General features: G+C 32.6%; 3 protein-coding genes and 1 long non-coding RNA gene across 14 annotated transcripts; 3 read left to right on the plus strand and 1 right to left on the minus strand.

Moving 5' to 3' along the window:
* Nucleotides 1-208: 208 nt before the first annotated feature.
* On the minus strand, nucleotides 209-9,503 carry LOC118441285 (uncharacterized). Of its 10 annotated transcripts, none has more exons than XR_014982753.1 (12): nucleotides 9,236-9,501; nucleotides 7,610-8,733; nucleotides 7,351-7,531; nucleotides 6,457-7,196; nucleotides 6,264-6,392; nucleotides 5,970-6,138; nucleotides 5,513-5,794; nucleotides 5,162-5,411; nucleotides 4,703-5,021; nucleotides 4,461-4,585; nucleotides 4,133-4,287; nucleotides 3,611-3,752 (listed from the first exon to the last, which is right to left on the minus strand). XR_014982753.1 is itself a non-coding variant. In XM_085660386.1 (11 exons), the coding sequence occupies exons 1-11, from the start codon at nucleotides 9,363-9,365 to the stop codon at nucleotides 3,468-3,470; spliced, it is 3,468 nt and encodes a 1,155-aa protein (XP_085516512.1). In that variant the 5' UTR covers nucleotides 9,366-9,503; the 3' UTR covers nucleotides 209-3,467. The 10 variants fall into 10 exon arrangements, 6 of the variants coding, with proteins under 6 accessions (XP_085516512.1, XP_085516510.1, XP_035721345.2 ...); XR_014982752.1 differs by having other exon boundaries at nucleotides 4,698-5,021; XM_085660386.1 differs by lacking the exons at nucleotides 4,133-4,287; nucleotides 4,461-4,585 and adding an exon at nucleotides 209-3,525 and having other exon boundaries at nucleotides 3,613-3,752; nucleotides 4,754-5,018; nucleotides 9,236-9,503.
* Nucleotides 9,504-9,596: 93 nt separating this feature from the next.
* LOC118441291 (ciliogenesis and planar polarity effector 2) lies at nucleotides 9,597-11,030 on the plus strand. 2 transcript variants are annotated; one of them, XM_035865480.2, is made up of 5 exons: nucleotides 9,597-9,713; nucleotides 9,968-10,124; nucleotides 10,249-10,514; nucleotides 10,597-10,733; nucleotides 10,819-11,030. In XM_035865480.2, the coding sequence occupies exons 2-5, from the start codon at nucleotides 10,028-10,030 to the stop codon at nucleotides 11,024-11,026; spliced, it is 708 nt and encodes a 235-aa protein (XP_035721373.1). In that variant the 5' UTR covers nucleotides 9,597-9,713; nucleotides 9,968-10,027; the 3' UTR covers nucleotides 11,027-11,030. The 2 variants fall into 2 exon arrangements, with proteins under 2 accessions (XP_035721373.1, XP_085516514.1); XM_085660388.1 differs by lacking the exon at nucleotides 9,597-9,713 and having other exon boundaries at nucleotides 9,788-10,124.
* Nucleotides 11,031-12,329: 1,299 nt separating this feature from the next.
* zuc (Mitochondrial cardiolipin hydrolase zuc) lies at nucleotides 12,330-13,427 on the plus strand. The gene is made up of 3 exons (XM_035865474.2): nucleotides 12,330-12,582; nucleotides 12,728-12,912; nucleotides 13,110-13,427. Exons 1-3 carry the CDS (start codon nucleotides 12,341-12,343, stop codon nucleotides 13,388-13,390), a joined length of 708 nt encoding a protein of 235 aa, XP_035721367.2. The 5' UTR covers nucleotides 12,330-12,340; the 3' UTR covers nucleotides 13,391-13,427.
* A 1,583-nt stretch (nucleotides 13,428-15,010) lies between these two features.
* Nucleotides 15,011-20,056, plus strand: LOC146872659 (uncharacterized). The gene is made up of 5 exons (XR_014982711.1): nucleotides 15,011-15,049; nucleotides 15,206-15,333; nucleotides 15,420-16,029; nucleotides 18,761-19,579; nucleotides 19,722-20,056. It is a non-coding gene; the product is annotated as an uncharacterized LOC146872659 (long non-coding RNA).
* The last annotated feature ends 159 nt before the right edge of the window (nucleotides 20,057-20,215 follow it).

Consider the following 20,215-nt stretch of genomic DNA (forward strand, 5'->3'; position numbering starts at 1 on the left):
ATATATAGATATATAGATTGGTCGATTAACAAAATATATTAAATATATTTTAACATAATGATTTGTTTTACATTTATAATCAATAAATTTTTATATTATATTGTTAGTAGGAGGATATTTAAAGAAAAATATTTATATAAGAGGAGGAACTAACAAGGGTGGAGGTATCATGGATACTAAATTAGTTTAGCGCGTGATGATTTTATTAAACATTGGATATCTAAGAAAGCTTAAAAAGTCTAAATAATAACATAGTATACAGACGGACGAGCTATTATCCATGACAGATATTTTGGTTTCCTTTTTAAAATAGATATATCATTCTACACGGTTCTACAGTTAATGTCATATAAACTATACAGTGCACTTACATGATCATAATTGTGTAACATGAATCATCGTTTGGAAGTATAACATCTCTGCACAATATGTGTATTTAGGCTTTCTGGAATGCTTTCATTATTGCTATATATATAAACACAGATAATACCATGACGTTTATTATGTTATCACAATATACAAGAAGCTATTGACACTGATATATTCAAATATATAAACTTGTATTATATAACTTTTATACTAAGTGTCCTTCAAATATTCATCATCTATCAATTACATCCATTCTATAAAAGTAAATAAAATACGTCATCAAGCATAATGAAATATGTAAGTCTATAACTGTACGCGAGTAGATACCTCTAAATTAAGAATCTTTTTCTAATTGTTTACGCGTTATTTTGTTTTTGATTGCATATTTAAATGCAATCGTTTCGAAATTTTTATATTAGCACATAATAAAAATCAACGAAGTATCTACTCTTATGCTTTATAATATTACAAAAATACTTACATATTAGTGGCTATAACTAAAAACACGTAATCGTTTATCTCGCCAAATATGTTTTTCGTCTTACGTCTAAATTGAAAAAATAAAAAGCGAAAAGATTCAATAAAGCCCGTGGAGACAAACAAAGTAATCTCGATTCAAATAAAACGTATTTGTCGTTAATCTACAAATCGTGGTAATAAACTTTATACTTTTTACTCTTCTGATGATTGAATATTTAATTGAAATCATACATACAAATTTCGCGATGATTACAGCGGCAACTCTTTAAATTGTATAAGTAGAATATGTACAGATTACTGTATTTCTTTCTGAAAAAGATAAATATATACATAAAAATTGAATTATACTGTCCACTCGCATGCGTTTTATTCGAAAATTTTACTCCTTCCCTTTGATTATTGTCTTTTGTAAAAAATTGAAATTATTGTAAGAACATATGCATAAATGTTACAACTGTTAAAACAAAAAAGTTGTTTTTCCTTTGTTTCACTCTTTATTATAACTTGGCATAGAATTATCAAGGAATACATATAAAGAAATAATTGAATATTATCATCTTTTTTTACTAATGGACAATTCATAGTTTTAACGATTAATGCAAAGATAGGACTAAAAGAATAGTAAATGAATATTTTCTTCTTATTCAAGTTTATTTAGAAAATATACACTAATTACTAAAATTGTTATAATATAATAATTATTGATAAAATAGGTAGAAGAAATCTTTTATTTCTTTGAATAAGTTTGTACACATTTTCGTTAACAATTAAATTTATCGATTATGCACTATAATCTTTCTCGTATAGAAAAAATTTCGAATATGACGCATTTGGGTGATTTTACAGAAGGCATTGCGAATATTGTGAGCTTTGAATTGTGGTAACATTATAATGGTATTCTATCCTACACTTAGCTTAAATAGATTTTCTGATTATTTCTTATAAAATATGTCACACTCTCTTCATACTTCTTAATATTCTCACAGTTTGAATATATAGTCATCTAAATTCTAATTTATTGTATAATCAACTTGATGTACTTGATAAAGACTTTTCATTCGAAATGTCTTTCACTGTACAATATTTTTTTTAAGGAAGAGCAGATAACAAGATTTTTATGTTTAATAGTATAAGTACAATGTACTTAACTATAACTTAAAGATTTTTGACAGTATAAACATTTGCCAAGTTATCTGCCTTACCTACGTTTTCTTTTTTAAAATTTCCATTATAATCATAATCGGGTTAATTACTTGTATATTAACCCTGATTATTCACATATATTTTTAAAATGCAAGTGCTTATATTATTACAACACAGATAGTCACGTGACATTACTTATTTGATCACAATTATGAAAAAATTTTCGCGATATATATTTTATATAACTAATCCGACACTTTTTAACTCTCTACAGAAAAATGTGTAAGAGAATAATATATAATAATACACCATTTTGAAAATAGAAAAACCACAAAATTCTTATTATTATTAAAAAAGATATTTGCATTTTTGAATATATAGACAGAGGAATTACATTGGATTACAGATACATTTAACATGCTACATGAGCAACGGAAATATATTTTATGTTATTTATTTCATAATTTTTAGATTTACATGCTATAATATTTTGTTTCTCTAGAAATTAATTTTTTTTTCTTTTTCCATATATATATATGTGTATATATATATATATATATATACACACACATATATAATATACATATATAATTTATCTTGTAAACTCAATTGATCGTTCTTATTATTATCCTTTAGAAAAGAGTATAAATAAAAATATATATTTTTTTTTCTTGCAATTCTGATCTCTATGACATTTGTACCAAACATTAAGGGGCTTATATTCTTGCCTATATCATTTTTTCCCTTTTAGTTTTGTATATAAGGATAAAGATAGTTATTAGTCTTTACAGTCCTTTCGTATAATAAAAAATAATTTTGTATAAGTCCAAGAATAATTCATTCATGCCATATCTTTATACACCATCATTGATATGGAAAGTTGAAACAAAATGGGTATTTGTTCTTGATTTTCTGCATGACAAAATATAACAATATTTTTTAAAAATTTGTCTTAAAATATAAATATAGATTACCAATTATTTTTGCATAACTCAATAATGAGATATGTACATATTTACACGGTTTCTTTCATAATAATAATGATAAATAATTAAAGATTGTTGCCATAATACTAATCATGTAATGTATCCATACATAGTAATATTCCTCTTTAAACATTTGTTATAAACCCGTTATAAAAGTAATAATTATACTATTCATATTGATTATATGTCAATGTTATGTTAATGCACTTGCAGAATTAGAACTACGTTTAATCGATAACTAAATATATATATACATATACATATATATGTATGTATATGTGTATGTATATATGCGTGTATATATATATATATATATATATATATATATATATATATATATATATATATATATAGTAGGATTATTTTCTATGATATAGTAATTAAATTTATAAAATGATTTTGCTTCCTGCATTCTCAATGCACCACTTTGTAAAATATATAATTTAGAATTTTGATACGATATAATTTTAATGCCTTAATAAGATTTGTTTACTGTATTGTTGAAGCATCGAAAGCATATCGTTTATTGCTATTATTGCAATATTTCCTAAAAAACATACACATTGCAAGATAGTGAAACAAAAAATGAATGTATTATTGCTACATTTCTTTTATCTAGAAATATATTTTCTACTTGTGTTGTTGGGACTGTTGGACGTCTGTAGTAGCATTCTGAGAGGGAAAAGAATATGTCTGTGTATATCCTTGCCATCTTTGTGGGTGACTATACTTAGCCTCTGAATCTTCAGAGATTTCTGTTACACTTGTGCTTACCTGTAAATAGGAATATTCATACATGTTTCATGCACACACATATATATATATATTTATTTATATTTAGAATATAAATATATCATTGCAAATAATTGATTATTATAAATCAATATTGTTTTCACAATTGGTTATTTTGACACGCTATTTTGATATGATAAATTTAAGGAAAGCCAATTACTATTGTCTACGAAAGAAATATTTACTCGTAATAATAAGCAAGGTAAATATATATATATAAAAAAAAGAAAAAAAGAAAAAAAAAAAACAATAGCATTATTAGACAGAAGCTTATTTTACTGAGTGATATCCACCATGGTTTCTATAAGCAAATAATCTTAATACATTTTAAAAGATTATTATTGCTGTAAGTAAACACTTACTTTTTGAAGTGTAGTCTTTAAAAAATATCTCATTACTCTTTGTTCAATTTTGTGTGTACAAGATTATTTTGTCTATATACCATTAGTGTTTGTACAATTTTATTAATATCTTAAATGAGAATCAGAAAGTGAGGTAGTAGAGTGAGTGGTCCTTTCTAAAAAATAATATAGAACATTATGAGAATGTTCAGATTTTTATATGTATTTTTCTTTTCTTTTTTTTTTTTTCCTCAAAATATGTGTAGCAATATAAATATTATTTTTAAACTCCATCAACTTCTTTTATACATATAAACACAAAAAGAAAACAAAATAAGTTTAGATATACGATCATTCTCTTCGTCGATGTATTCATCACAGTCATTTAATAATTCTTTTATATGTAATGTGCAATATGTAACAGCTTGAATTATGCTATCTTATAGCATACTCCTTTACTCCATGTTTAGAAATCTAAAAGTAATTCGTCAGTATGAGACGAAATAATTTTTAGCTATTTAACTAGTTACATAAATAAATATGTGAACAACAGTATAGAAACAAGAAAAATTGAAGGCATCTATACCTTACTTTCTGTTCCACTCTGGTAACATTTACTGTGCTGGATTATTGTTTGCTTACAGCTTGGCTACCAGCTGCAGTTGTCTGCCCACTTGACTGCTGCGGATCCCAATACTGATTATAATACTGTTGGTTCCAATTTCCATTGCCATAATCTTGTTGATTGTAACTACATTGGCTGTATGATCCTTGGCCATAACTCTTCCAACTGCCTGATTGCTGCTGTCCTGCCCATCCTCCTTGTCCCCAACCTCCTTGTGATTGGCTGCTATTTGACCAACTACCACCTTGTTGATTCCATCCTGATGGTTGTGATCCTTGGTAACTACTAATAATAAACGAAAATAGGTATTAAGAAGAGATAAACGTTGTATTCTTGAAAGACGATAGAAAAAAAAATTAAAAGAAGAAAAAGAAAATCAAATGCCTAATTAGGTATATATTATCTCAACGCAAAACATCTTATACCTTGCAGAACCCCAACCACTTTGTCGCGCTACTGATCGATTTCTATCATTTCCACTTCTTCTGTCATTATTTCCACCTCTCCTATCTCCTCCACGATGTGGTGGGATAGGCATACCACCTCTGCTTCTCCAATTGCTTGGTGGACCATATCCACCACTGTGCCTCATATGACCTCCTCTTAAAGATCTGTCTCTCCAACTTCCCATGCTACTACTACCACGCCACATGGAATTACGATTTCTATTTGAATCTAAAAAACCAATACACAGTCAAATCATATTATTATTATTATTACTATCGTCATCATTATCATTGCATAAAAAAACAGATTAGAAAAACAAAATTACTCACAATTATTTCTTCTGTCGCGATGATCCCGATGATCCCGACTATCTCGACTGTCTCGACTGTCTCGACTATCTCTACTGTCACGACTATTTCTTGAATCACGGTTATCTTTGTGGCCTTCGCTTCTTTCGAATCTTGGTCGTTTACTGGTAGATTGTTGGCCATAACCGGCTTCCTTTCCTTCTTTGTTGTATTTTTCAATTAATTTCCTACCATCTTCTTTGTTAAGTTCAACCCAAACCGTATTATCGAAGAGTTCTCCTACTTCTGGAGCACTAAAATTGGCTTTAAAATTGAAAATTTGAATTACAAAATTTGCACGTATATATATATATATATATATATGTATGTCTATGTATTTAAATGTATGCACGTCATTCAATAATTACATATAAAATTTACAGCAACCTTAGGATTACTGATACTGCAGAAAAGTAATTATGAAAAATTTTTAACAAACCTTTCATTTCCATGACCACGGAATCAGGAACAGCCTTTCCATCAATTGCTTCATGCTTAGCAGTACGTGATTTGAATTCTTCGTTCGTTGGTATTACAACTATTGCCTTACGTTGAAATTCACGGAAATTCTTCATTTTTCGTCTTTGTGCAGAAGGATACACATTTGTCTGTATAAATTTCATTAAAAAAAAATATATATTACAATAATTATAGTGTTTTTTAGATACAAAAACGTTAATTAGATTTTTTTATTTCAATGATATATATATATTTTTTTTACATTATTTCTCACCTGATCTAAAATGTAATTACGTCTTCTACTACATGCCATTTCTAATAACTTGTTTAAAGTACGAGTACATTTTTCAATAAGTACTTCCCATCTACCATGGTAATTTTGTTTTCGTGGTTGGCCCATATTCTAAATAAAAATTCGAATTATTTCTCTTATGAATAAAGAACAGTGTCTTATTTTATATACGTACTTTCATTTTATCAACAAGCGTGCTTATTCCCAAAATATTGTACATTTTTTCTGGATATTGTGCCGCATGTTTTGTTGCCCATGCAGTTTTTCCAGCAGCCGGTAAGCCACACATCATAAGAACTTCACAATCCTGTTTTGTCTCTGGTCTTCGTGGTCCAGGGGTACTATGTTCTAAATCAACCGTACCAACTACCGTGTATCCTTCCAAAATTTCTTCGCTCCATGGTTTCTCTTGACCAAAATTACAAGTAAAAGTACAATTTTTACTTAGAACATGTGGAAATAATGCTTTATCTCCAAGCTCTTCTTTGGATATAGAAAACGCAGTTCCTAAATCTTTTCCATTCAATGTATATGATAAGATAACGTCATTTTCAAGCGACATGTCTGCATAACATCCAATAATATCATCCTTATTAAATTGCGATCCATAATCTTCAAATTTATTTTCTGTACATTTCTTTCCTATTGCACTATAACCATAACTTAATTTGTCTTCACCAAGCTGCATAGAAGTATAAGAAGCAGACCATCCTAAACGAAGTACATGCGAATATTCTTCATCTTGTATATTAATAGAACAGCAATCAATGATCTTTGCTTCGTAATATATCTTTCCGCTTGTATATCCATAAGATGCTCGAGCTCCTGCCCATATATAGCAGAAACCATCATTATGCATTGGTGTAGCAGATACGAAACCATTTTTGTCAATAAGCAAATTTAAATCTGAGTCATCTAAAAACATCGTAACATTGTTGGTTGATCAATTAAGTATAAATGGAATATTAAAAATGATATATATATATATATATATATATATATATATATATATATATATATGTATATACATACATGTATATTAAAAATAGTGAAAATATGAAAAACTTACACCAAGATAAAACTACAGCAGAATTATTAATTTCAGGTTCATTTTCTGGTAAAGGTAATAAAGGGTATTCTTCAGGAGGACTAGAAGATCTTTTACGTTTTCTGTCATTATGATCCATATTACAGTCCTTATTATCTTCCTTTATATTTTCTTCGCGTTTAACTTCAACCATTTCTACGTCCTTCAATGAAATGAAAATTGAATTATTAATAAACCATTAATTCATTAGAAAAGAAAAGAAAATTAAAAATGAAATTACCTGATCAGGTACAGATACGTCATTATTACATTCCTCTTCAGTCACTTCTTTTGTATCTAACTGTTGTTGATCATCTTTTTCAACTATTGTTTCTTCTATCTGAGTATTCTTTTCATCTTCCGACTGTATCATGTCAGATTCTTTTTGATTTTCACAAACAATTGAAGTTGATTGTTCTGCCATTGAATCTTTCTCTTTTTCAACAACATGTTCCACCGCTTCTACATTTTCTTTCATTTCGACATCGCCGTCTGTATCGGAAATATCATCCTTTGATTCTACATCTAGTTCATTTTTCTCAACGTCCTTTTGCACTTCTTCGTTCGATGTATTTTGATTATTTTCATTTATTGATTCAACATTCTCCGAAGTGCTTTTGTTACCAACAATTGTTTTTTCTTCCTTTTCCTCTTCCACGTCTTCGCGCTCTCCTCTTTCATTCATTTCTTCTAGACTGTCTTCGACTTTTTTACTCGAATCTATGGGTATCTCAGAAGATTGTTCCTCAACGTCTTCCAATGGTTCTTCCAACGACTTATCTTCTAACGTATCCTTTAGTAATAGATCTCTCGATGAATCTTTCAATAATTCATCTTCCGATGTATCCTTGAGTAATGCATCTTCTGATGTATCTTTCAGTAATGCATCTTCGTCAGCATCATCTTTTAATAAATTATCTTCTTCTTCTTCTTTTTGATCTTCGCTTAAATATCCCTTTAAGTCATCAGAAGTAGACGTTTGTACTTTTTCTTGGGCAAGTATCATTGCATCTTGTTCATCTTCTTCATCATCATCCTCATGATGATCCTTTTGCAGGGGAGGAGGAGGAGTTTTTAAATCTCTTTCGGTTGTTATATGTTCATCTGGAATTTGCTCCGATATTCCAGTCAATAAGTCTTTTGCTTTTTCTACAGACTGTTCTTTATTTGGTGTAGATGATTTACTACATAATGGTGTTGTTGCATGCTTTGGTGTACTTCTGGTACTAATTTTTGTTGGCGTCAGGGATGAACTTCTAGAGGAACGACTAGGTGTTCTCGGTGGTTGGACTGATTTTTTACTTGCTTCCTTCAAAGCAGTATCATCCACATTTTCTGTATTTTCAGTCATCTTTTGTTCTATTTCTAAAACGAAAGTAAATATTTTTTTAATGATTTACGATAAAAAAGAAAAGAAATACTCACTAGAAATACAGTAGCATATTGACGAAGATAAGAAAACGCTGAATGGAAACTTTTATTATGTAAAAGTATTAACATAATGGATGGAATATTGCACATATATTAAACGAAAAAAATATAATTTTACATAGACGATAAATCGTATATTTCCAAGATATAAATATTTTTATTCAGATACGTTTTAAAATGTTATTATGTTGTAATAATGATTAACGCTAAGAATAAAACAAAAGGAAATAGTATATTTATGCAATGTAAAAATGTTTGTGATATAAGAAGAATAAGATACAGCAAGATGTAGTAAGATACGTTAACGTGTATATTATTGGTAAATTGATGTGTATATTACATGGTAAATTGATAACGGTGTTTACAAAATGGGAAAAGAGAATGGTGGTAAAGGTTGCAGAGACAACTTGTTTACTGTTTCAAACGCAAAACTTACTGTTTTCCGTTTCCTCTTCCAACGCCTTACGAAGTCTCTCAACAAGCACCGCTTTGTTGCCTTTCGTGTCAAGACCTCGCTGAGACAGCTGCGATCTCAATTCAACCACTTTTAATTTTGCCGGATCCATCGCGTGTATTATCCTATGATTTTTGTCGATTCACACACTTTTACCTCACGAAATATTCACAAAAAGTCCCATACACGCGCCAGTGACCCGCGCTACATATACAATATGGCGGTATGACTGCAAACAACGCGTTACGTATGATCAGTGGATTTTATTGGCCAATGTAACGTTGGATGTTGTACCACTGCTAACTTCACGGCTAATAGAAATGCTTGTCATTCAAATATTGGGGGAAATGTGAGCGTTCATTGGTGCAAACAAGGCGGGATTTGCTTCTATTGGTCAATACCGTTGGATCCATCTATCTGCGAAAAAGAACGAGCATACCGACGAACTTTAGATGATATCGTTACGTATTCGATATATTGATAAATAAACGGAATTCTGATAATCGAAATCGATTTTCATCGATTATTTTAATTAATACATACGCTATCTCGAAAAGTTTTCTATTTGACGACTTAATCTTTTTATTATTTACGTTTTGTTTTGTTCTTTTTTCTCTCTCTCTTTTTTTTTTTTTTTTTTTTTTATATATATATATATATATGTAGTTGATAAACAATTTAATATACGTTTTTAACATGTGATATGTTGTATAGGTACATACATTGTTATAATTACGTCAACATAGAAACTTAAATACTCCATTTAACATCATCATGAATGCAATAAACATGAATTGGTTAAGCTCAGCAGAGGGTGAATCATTGATGCATCATTTTTATGTAAATTCATCTAAGAAAAGAAGGTTTTATGGTAATTGACAATTGCGAACTTTTATGATAATTTCTTTCATATATTTTATGGATTTACTGATTGTTTTCAAGATTTTAGAGAAGGAAATATGTTCTATTCGGTAATAGATATTTTCTGTTTTTAGGTATCTTGGAAAAGCCATCATTGCCATCTTCCATCGAGGAAGTTACTTATAAAATTTTTATGATTGGTAGATCTGGCGTAGGAAAAACTTCTGTCATAACACGTTTAGCTGGTTTTTCAGAACCCAACAACTATGTTGAAACGAATGGCATAAAAAAGACAAATGTATTTTGGCCAGTAAAGATATGGGATAAGATCATATTGTTTAAATTACAATTTTGGGATACATCGGAAAGCAGTATTAAAAAATATAATCATATTTTACCAGTATGCCTCTTTCTATGCATAGTATACATGTATATACATATGTGTGTGTGTGTGTGTTTATATGTGTGTGCATATTTTGTAGACATGTAAAGATAAAGTAGATGCAATCTGTTCTGTATTTTCCTTCGATGATGTAACCAGTTTTAATGACATACCTTATCTGATAAACACAATGAGTACAATCAAAGAAAAACCTGCAAATATAGTAATCGGCACAAAGTAAGATTATATAAACAATATTTACTATAGATAATAATTATTGAAGTGTAAACAACCATTATTTTATTGTATTTGATGTTAACAGATTTAAGCCATGGTCAAATTCAATGGTGGAAGAAACTCAAGTTAAAGAATTCGAAGATAAGTGGAAAGTGAAGATTATTAAAATTGATTCTAATAAATTAACCAACAGATCCGAGCTTTTTGACTGTTCTTACCAATTAAATACTATTTGCAATATTTTGTGGAATAGGGACAAAGAATTTATATCGAAACAAATTGTTCAAAGTTAAAAAACTATTGATTTATAATTATTTCTAATACGTCGTTATAGATGTACACATATTTCATTATTTTAATTATTACTTGATTTAATATCAAATATATTGAAATAATAATTTTAAAGTTATATGATTTTCGCGCGTTGAGTCGATTGGAAGATCAGCGATAGTCAAGAGCCAATCAGATCGCAGCCGCCATGATTCCCCTCGTCATTTACGTAGGAGCAGTTGTAGCAGACGGATGACTAGCGTCATAGTTACAAATTTTTTCATTTTCTAAAGTAAGGATTACAACTTTTGTATTCAAAAAAAAATATATATATAAAATATTCATAAAAAAATATATAAGACTGTCTAATAAGATAGGTTAGTTCTTTCTTATATTATTGTATTTGATAAAATGCCATGCTTTTGTATATGTATTTAAATATGTAATAAAGACACATTGTTATATATAAAATTATCAAGGATTACGGATGTGGCAAACAATACGAACGATTGAGTTTTTGTACTCTCTCTTCCTCTCTCGGTCATTAGGTTGCGGAAATATGTAATAATAAGTTCAACGGAGTAATAAATCGTATTAAAGCATATTACATCCAATATATTTAATTCGTACTATAATATTAAAAATAATGGTGTCTCCATAAGTAGCATTCTCCTCAATATTTCTCATTACCACGACCATTGATATTACTTACGATGTAATATTTATTTTGTGATATAACGCAAATACTGTCGACGAGGTTATGTCTATAAATAGAAGTATTTATTAAATTAATATATAATTTTTTATAAATTTTTTCTTAAATTTTTATACGTTCGTTGTCCATTATTTTATTCATACTTTTATTATTTATATTCGTACCAAGAAGAAATTCGTCTAATTTTTATGGTGAACAGTCGGTAAAAGAAAAATGTAGATCAATAATAATCGAAGGCATCCTGTTTTACCGTGACAATGCCGTTCTACAGTGCAGTCTACTATGGTGAAAAAAAAAATTTCGGTAAGAAAAATAAATTTCTTTAAAAATAAGTTTTATTTTACGATATAATTTCGATTATTGTAATTTTTACGAAAGATATTAGCAATTTTTATCCATAGTCTCGATCAAGTATAAATATTATACATAGAAATGATTTCTTTGGATATACACATACATATATACACATATATATATATATATATATATTATTATTTGTATTTTAGCGGGAAACAGATTAAGAAAAGCTGTTGGGGAAAAAAATCACACGCAAGCTTAGTGTAATTTTTATCTGATTATTCTATTCGTAAAAAGGACCAAGGGTGAAATATCGAGTATAAAAATGAATAGATCAACGATGTTTTTTATCGCAGCAGGTGTTATTTCGTCGGAAATCATTTGGCAAGGATATAAAAGATGTCGTAATTTAGGATGGAACACTTTTTTTAGAGGTTCTCTTATTAAACAGAAGAAAGGATCTATAATGGAAGTATTATTTTTTATGGAAGAATCAGCATTTTGTCGACCACATCTCAATTTTCATGATAATTGCAACGAATTAAACTGTGCCGTGGCTAATTTGAAGTAAGAACAAGGAATAATTAAATATCACGTTAATAACTTTTATAAAGGAAATGCTTAATAACTTCTATAAATGAAGCTTTAATGTATAATGTTTCCATTGTGCCATTGAGACATACGTTAGAGTTTTTATAATAACTTTTTTTAGTAAATTGAAAAAGTATTTGAAATCTGCCAAATCCACTATAGACGTGTGCATGTACTTTTTTACTTCTCAACAATTGGCCGATGTTATTATGGAAGCACAGAAACGTGGAGTCGTAGTTAGAATTATAATTGATGCTAATATGGCAGAACACAATGACAATCAAGCTATACCTTTCCGTAAAGCAAGTAAGTCAACCGCATAATAATAGGAATATCTTTGAACATCAACTGAGTTACCGATAACAATATCAATTTATCATTGATATTGACAACATGCAATGTATCATTGTAAAGGCTTTCGTATCTTTTTTATCCAAACTTTATATATGTTTCATGCAATAAGTCGATATAGTTAAAATTCTTAAAAATGTCTGTACTTACAGGTATTAAAGTTAGAACTAAATCCACAGATAATCTTATGCATCATAAATTTGCCATCATCGATGATGATATTCTTATCACAGGAAGTGCTAATTGGACAATGCAGGCATTATTTGGAAATTCAGAAAATATTATAATAACCAATCATCCTATATTACTAAAAAGATTCATAGATGAATTTAAAAGATTGTGGAAGATATACGATAAAGATTTTTTAAAATCAGTTTCATTTGAATCCCATCAAACAGAAATAGGGGAATTGAAAAAATTAGAAAACAGATAATATTAATAATAATGATATTATGATACGGTGTTTTTTATTTTTTTATAAAGGAAAGTTAATTTTTAATTTTTTTATAAATACCTATATAATTTGTTTTAAAAATAGATTGATCATTTTATAATTATATATATTTAATTTCATATCTTTTGTAATGTTATATTTCTCTAAACACTTATCTGTGTCTCCAGTACAAATATCCTGGGTCTTTGTACTGGCCGATGGAATTTATTTCTTATAGTACTAAGTCAAGATAAACTTTAGGGGAGTTACCATGACAATTCTGACGTCACTTACTATCACCCTACGTTATTCTTTGCATTATATTCTCTCTTTTCGTATCTGTATTGTAAGACCTTTAGCCGCTGTATTAATCAAATTTTCCTTTGTTATAGACAATTTTAATTTTTTTTTTTTCTTCGCAATACCAAAGATAAAAAGGAGCTAGCGCTGAATCGCAAGTACAATTGTTTCTCATTACGATGAACAACGAATATTTTGAAGATAATTTCGGTGGACGTTCTGTTACTTAGTTTCGATTATCCTTGAACGTGACGTCACAGCTGGACTACGTCAACAGTCGATTCTTGCGCAGGATCAGTCACGCGTTAAAATAATGTACATTAATACATTTAATGACATCATAACAGGATTTCTACTATAATATCGTAACTACTCATAAATAATTTTTTCCTCTATTTGTTTGCGATTTATGCGCATTACTCGCACTTTTATTTCTCAAGTCGGTTTCATTTCTCTCGTTATTCATCGAAATATGATATGATTTAAATGAAATAACTAGAGTTAAATGGCTTGCACTTTTATTAATCTAATATTAGATGAAATTGAACGTTGTGCTCTTAACTGTTCGAATTCATAAAGGAGATCATAAAGTTACCAGACGACGGAAAGTTTTACGAAGCACAATTCCAGAAGTATGAACGCGTGGGCAGATTGTCGACGATAGTTACGAAGGAATTGTGCATTTTGTAGGTTTCCAAAAAAAAAAGAACGAGTAGGAGAAAAGAGCGAGAATAGTGCCATTGAGAAAGTTTTTGAGCATTGAGAGAGCTGAATATAAAAACTGCAATATTTCGCGAGTTTACAAGCTCGTAAGACTACATATCTACGGTACGACTGAATTTTCCCCACTGGAAACATTCTCGACGAAGCTTCTAACGTTTCTGGAATTATCGTAGCGTGATACTCGATGAAATGTGCCGTGGGATGAAACAAACTTTAGAGATCAAGAAAGGCATGTTAAAGTCACGTGTGTTCGATATGTGTGTGTATATGTATATATACGTATGTATGTACGTACGTGTACATCGTGGTGGCGATCTCATAAGGCCTGGAATAGACGTACTTGACATTGCTTTAACGTTCTATTATACCGTGTCGAGGTCTTTTCGTTGTAAGAGGAGGACACGAATAAGGCCGAGTCGACATTTTTCTTTTATCTTTTTTTCTTTCTTTTTTCTTTTTCTTTTCTTTTTTCTTTTTTTTTTCCTTTTTTTTTTTTTTCTTTTTCATGGTACTTTATGCAGTATGTACGTGTGTAATCAACGTTAGTCGATGGTTATATAAAACGGCGAAGCAACAACAACGTCCAACGTCTTAGCTCGATTTCGTGAGGAACTAACGATCAAAGTTCGTGGTTAGGTATAGATTTCTTCTTATGCATTATTATTGTTATTATTATTATTATTATTATTATTATTGAGAATTTAAATATGTCAATGTATTCGAAATCGTCATATCGATGGTTGAATATTGTTTTACATATTTTCTTATTAATGATTCTTTGATGTTTTGCAGACGAACTTTGACGTCGAAGAAATATCGATTACGAAAAAGTAATAGAAGCTCAGTGAGTTTGTGTTTGCAGATTGTAAGGAGTAATAGAGTAGATTTCCGTACGTTTGCCTTCGGGGGTTGAATCTTTCGTATGTATACATATGTTCACGAGCGCGCGCTACACCTGCGATCTTAATTCCGTCGTGGTTCGCGCGTATTGATTGAGTATTTTTAGATCTGCCAGCGGCAACCCTGCCGGCGTCAAATATTAACTCGAATCCAAAAATAGACTTCGCCCCGGCATCAGAAGCAACACCAGCAACAGCCCCGACTCCCTTTTCGCTAGACAGCACAAAGATCAAGAGCGAGGGAGAAGGTGAAGAGAGGATTTGTTAGAGGGTTGGACTGTGCGATCGCTACTCCTTCTTTTTTCGTGCTCAACTGCAGCCCATAGAAAGGGTGGAAAACTACTCGTTCGTTTGAATCAAAAGAGAAAAAGGATCCGAGTATTTTTCTATCGGCACGTTCGACGATACATACATACACAACGTGTATGGACGTGCGCGCGCGTATTGCGAAAAATGCAATTTCACGTCTTTGCGTCGTCGCTAATTTCGTCAGAAAGTCATGGAGTTTCAAGTGCGTCACCTGGGAGTCGCAAAAAGAGAGAGAGGGAGAGAAAGACAGAGATTTATATGTACGCAAAGACAAATCCGTCCCATTTTTTTCAACGGGAAAAATCGTAAAGCTTTCGAAGAAGGCTATCTGCGTAACGGAACTTTCTGTCGAATCTTGCCGTTTCCAGGATTTTCGCATTTTAAAAAATCAACGTTATTTATTTAAAGGTACATTATTTCGAGTAAAGAATTTCAAATGAATATCAAACAATTGTAATGGTTAACCATTAGCTTTTATTTAATATTTCTAGATTACTTCAAAGTATTTATCAGGAAGGGTTAATGCACATATGTACGCGATCGTTTTCGTCGTGTCATTCACTCGAACGTATATTTTGAGATAAACGATTTAAGGATCGAGAAACTAGATCGCTTAGTGACAGGGAAGTTCTCCTCTATTTAATAATCTACCTTTCATCCACCCACGCACGTCGACGATTTCCGAAGAACTATTATCAATCTTCCTGGCGTTTCCATCGGTCACGAATGCCTTAGATTTTGGCAGCATATAATCCTATCACCCTCGTATTCTTCCAGAGTGATTTTAAACCAACGACAGGTGACATGCTTTAGTACTCATGCGGCCCAGATTCGTGAGACGTAACTTTATAATATCAAACTCGCCAGTTGCGTCGAGTTGCGACGATCACTTTTATAAGAGAAAAAATTCGCTTCTTTGAATTAATATAAATTAATCGTTCGTTGTTTCGTCGCAGAATCTTTAAAAGCGCATGATTTTTGAAGGCGAAACAAACAAATTCGTAGAAATTACATTTTCGAAGACTATGAGATATACGAGTACAAATCCAGAGAGCACGTCGTTCATCGAATTGTGCAATAAACGTTACCCCTACGTACGGTCCAGTTTATGTTTCCTCTTTCCTGCGAGGGTGTGTATTTATATTTTATGTCGAAGTTATCGAAAGGCGTTGAAAAGGATTCGACGTTTTTAGATCTTCGAATGATTACCACCAACTCGTAAGTCTTCGGAAAGTTCGCAAGCAGCTTAATCGTTTTACGAGGTCACTGACCATATTCTGACGATCCAAAGAACTTTGCTATATAACCATATCATGTGGAAATGAAGGAAAATGTACTTAGTTGGTACAAAGGGCAAATAGTTTTGAACAAAGAAAGTGAACGACGAAGTTAGTTTAAACTTTAAAAGATGAAATCTACTAATGATTTTAAAAGGAGTCCCTTAAAGAGGAGAAAGTACGATTTTATTTGTTACGAATGCATTCTCGTAACGAGCGAGCACAGACAACGACGAAGCTTTCTTGGATCCAAAAATAAGAACGTACCGGTCCACCTGCCTTCGATTTTTGTTCGTTTACCGAGAGACCTGTACATTTTTAGAAGCATCCAGTCGTAAAGATAACCAGTTTGGTCATCGAACTTTATCTTGCAGCGGTCTGAAAATTGACCGAGGGAAAAGCAAGGATGAGAGAAGGGAGAATATCTTTCTCGCTCGGTGCCTCAAAGAATGAGGGAGGAAGATAGAGAAAGCCTGTGTTTACGCCGTTGGATTATCGTCTTTGTCGCCATAGTAGTCTGCACCACCTACTCCATCTCGGTCGACATCGCGTTCGTTGCGATCACATTTTTCCACGTTGCATGTAGGAGATAGAAAGAGAAGGAGAGTTAGGAGAGAGAGAGAGAGAGAGAGAAAGAGAGGGAGGGAAAGAGACAGACAAGAGAGGGGTGCTTGAACCCTGGACCGTAGTTGAACGGCCTTTAAATTTTCTCGAGTCCTGGCCAAGCGTCGTTCCACCTCTAGCAGCTCCTCCCTAGCGTCCCACCGCTTCCCCGAACCTGGCACGAGCGCGTCCTGAAAGAGGCGGCTCTTTGACGTCAGAGGGAATCGGGCAACGTCGTAAAACGAGACCAGCCACCGAACCGAAATACACCGAGTGCTGCACGTCGCGAAACGCGCGCGCCTTGTCTCGCGTGCCACGTTTGCTATCCCAATCGGGGTGGGGTCAGTTGGGGTTAAACAACCCCACCCCCCCCATGTCCCCTACCCCTCTATGTACCCGCTTATCCTATTCAAGAGGATCTGCATCTTGGCCGATATTAGCACGACATCGCAGGGACTATCCCCTTTGTGTTTATCTTTTCTTTCATTTTATCCTTTGCAACGCGTCACGAATTTTCCATTCCACCGCCAGTATTTCTCTCTCCCTCGTATTTCGGGGGGAAATTTATTGATATTACCACGGTAGAAGGGGAGATCTTTGAACCAACGGTACAAGAGCGAGGGGAAACTTGATTATTTTCTCTAACACTGCATCTAGCGGGGTCTATCTTTGCTCGTGTTCCTTGAACGACCCGCAATCGATGAGTTATTCCTCGTGATTTGCGTCTCCTATACTTTACGTCTCACGGTTTCTCGTCCCTTCTTTTTCTTTTTTTCTTCTTCTTCTTTTTTTTTTTTTTTCTTTTTTCTTTTTTTTTAATCTTTCCAAGCCGTGGCTCGGGCGTTCAGGTAAAGCGTTAAAACGTTAAAGCAAGGTAACGTCGAGTGGTTAAATATTGCTTGTGACCGATGCCACGCCAAGGCGCGGACTGATAGAAGTAGAACATTGTCCGTATGACGATGTATAAATGGGTTAGCGGGTATGAAAATAGTCACCGGGGCGTTGGACCTGAGGATCGATGCGATTTCTCGTCCTCTTCGACGACGAAGGCGAGAGCTCGTCTATTTGTACCGAACGTCGTTTCATTGAATATCCTCGACTTTCTTTCAATCATCCCCGTTCGCTCATTCAGAATTATTTCAATCCGATTGCTTCAATTATCCATTTTGATGATCGTCTTCACGATCATTTTTTTCTCTTTACTTTTTTCTTTTTTATGAATAATTCAATTGCCCTGATATAAAATGTTTCTTTTATAGACGCTCGAAGAACTCTCGAAATGGAAATTCTATTGATCAAGAGAAGATCGTATAAGAAAGGGATAACGCAGATCTGCTAAAAAGACGAAGACATTTGCGTCACGCTGGAAGGTTGTAACTCATCCGATGGATTCGTAAACACTGTAGAGAAAGAGAGCGAGAGAGAGAAAGAGAGAGAGAGAGAGAGAGAGAGAGAGAGAGAGAGAGAGAGAGAATCGTGCGTGGGGTGTTATAGCTATCTACAAGTATACTGCATGGAGAGAGTTGGACGTTTGGATCGGACGGTTGGAATAAGACGAGGAAAATCGTCTGTATTGAGTCGGTTCGCCGAACGTGAGAGCTTGTCAAAACATGCGCCTAAGAATACACGATTCGTGATCGGAAATAGCAAGACGGTGGCCCGAAATAAGCGAATCGCAAGATAATGGAACGCGGGTGCATCCTGACTTAAGTAGCGACGCAAGCGAGGAAGAAGATGAGGATGAAGAGGGAGGAGGGAAGGACGTCCGGACGTTGGCGTCGTGGCATACCCTCGTCAGGTGTTACGTCCTCAGCCGTGGCAAGGCGGCAGTCGATGACACCACGAACGAGACGAGCTTCTGGACGACGTGTCGCCACTCGACTTTACTTGGCACCGAATCACGAGCGTCGTTAGACGTCGTGTGGGAGCTAACTTAAAGTCGAACGCTCGATTGATACGTTCGGCTTCGTGACGTTTGGAATCTCCTGGATAGAGTTCAGAAACGAATGCGCTTGGAATATAGAGCGATCACAACGATCGGGCTTGCTCGACAGGTGCATCGCTAAAAACTTCCTTAGGTATACACGTTGTCTCACACTTTTTCTTTTTTTCTATTTTGGCCTTTTTTTTTTTCTTTTCGTTTTGTTCTCGAATCTTCGAAGCGAACGAATTCGTGAAATTAATTCAAATTTTTCACTTTACTCGAAACGTTTTTTCCAGCCCAAATTTTACTACACCTAATGTATTTCGTTTGGCCCGTGATCGTTGCCAAGAAATAATCCACGATGGCAACAAATCGTAAGATTCTCACGTGAGATAACTCGGTGTAATCGCGAACATATGTTCCATCCTGAGTTCATCGTTCTCGAATAAAGTATGCGGATGAGAGGAGTATCCCAGTGATGCGAGAAAAATCTTTTATTATCCGACGATGTACTTCCTCGAGCTTTAATACTTCCACAGAACGATGTACCGGAAAAGTTTATAGACGAACTTCTCGAAAGTACGACGTCGTTAGATCTCACGAGTTCGCAATAAAAACTTTGAGAAATCGAAAGGGAAAATTCGATGAGTTTGATTGTATAAAAATACGATTTGAACAAAGCTCAAATAATATTATCTTTTATTATTTTCAATAAAATCAATGACTATTGTCTTCTTGCGAGAGTAAATATATAAAATTTTAATTCCCTTTTTAATATAAACAAATTCAA

The sequence above is a fragment of the Vespa mandarinia genome, chromosome 11 (assembly GCF_050613455.1).
Source record: "Vespa mandarinia isolate Hongniang chromosome 11, ASM5061345v1, whole genome shotgun sequence".
Classification (NCBI taxonomy): Eukaryota; Metazoa; Arthropoda; class Insecta; order Hymenoptera; family Vespidae; genus Vespa; species Vespa mandarinia.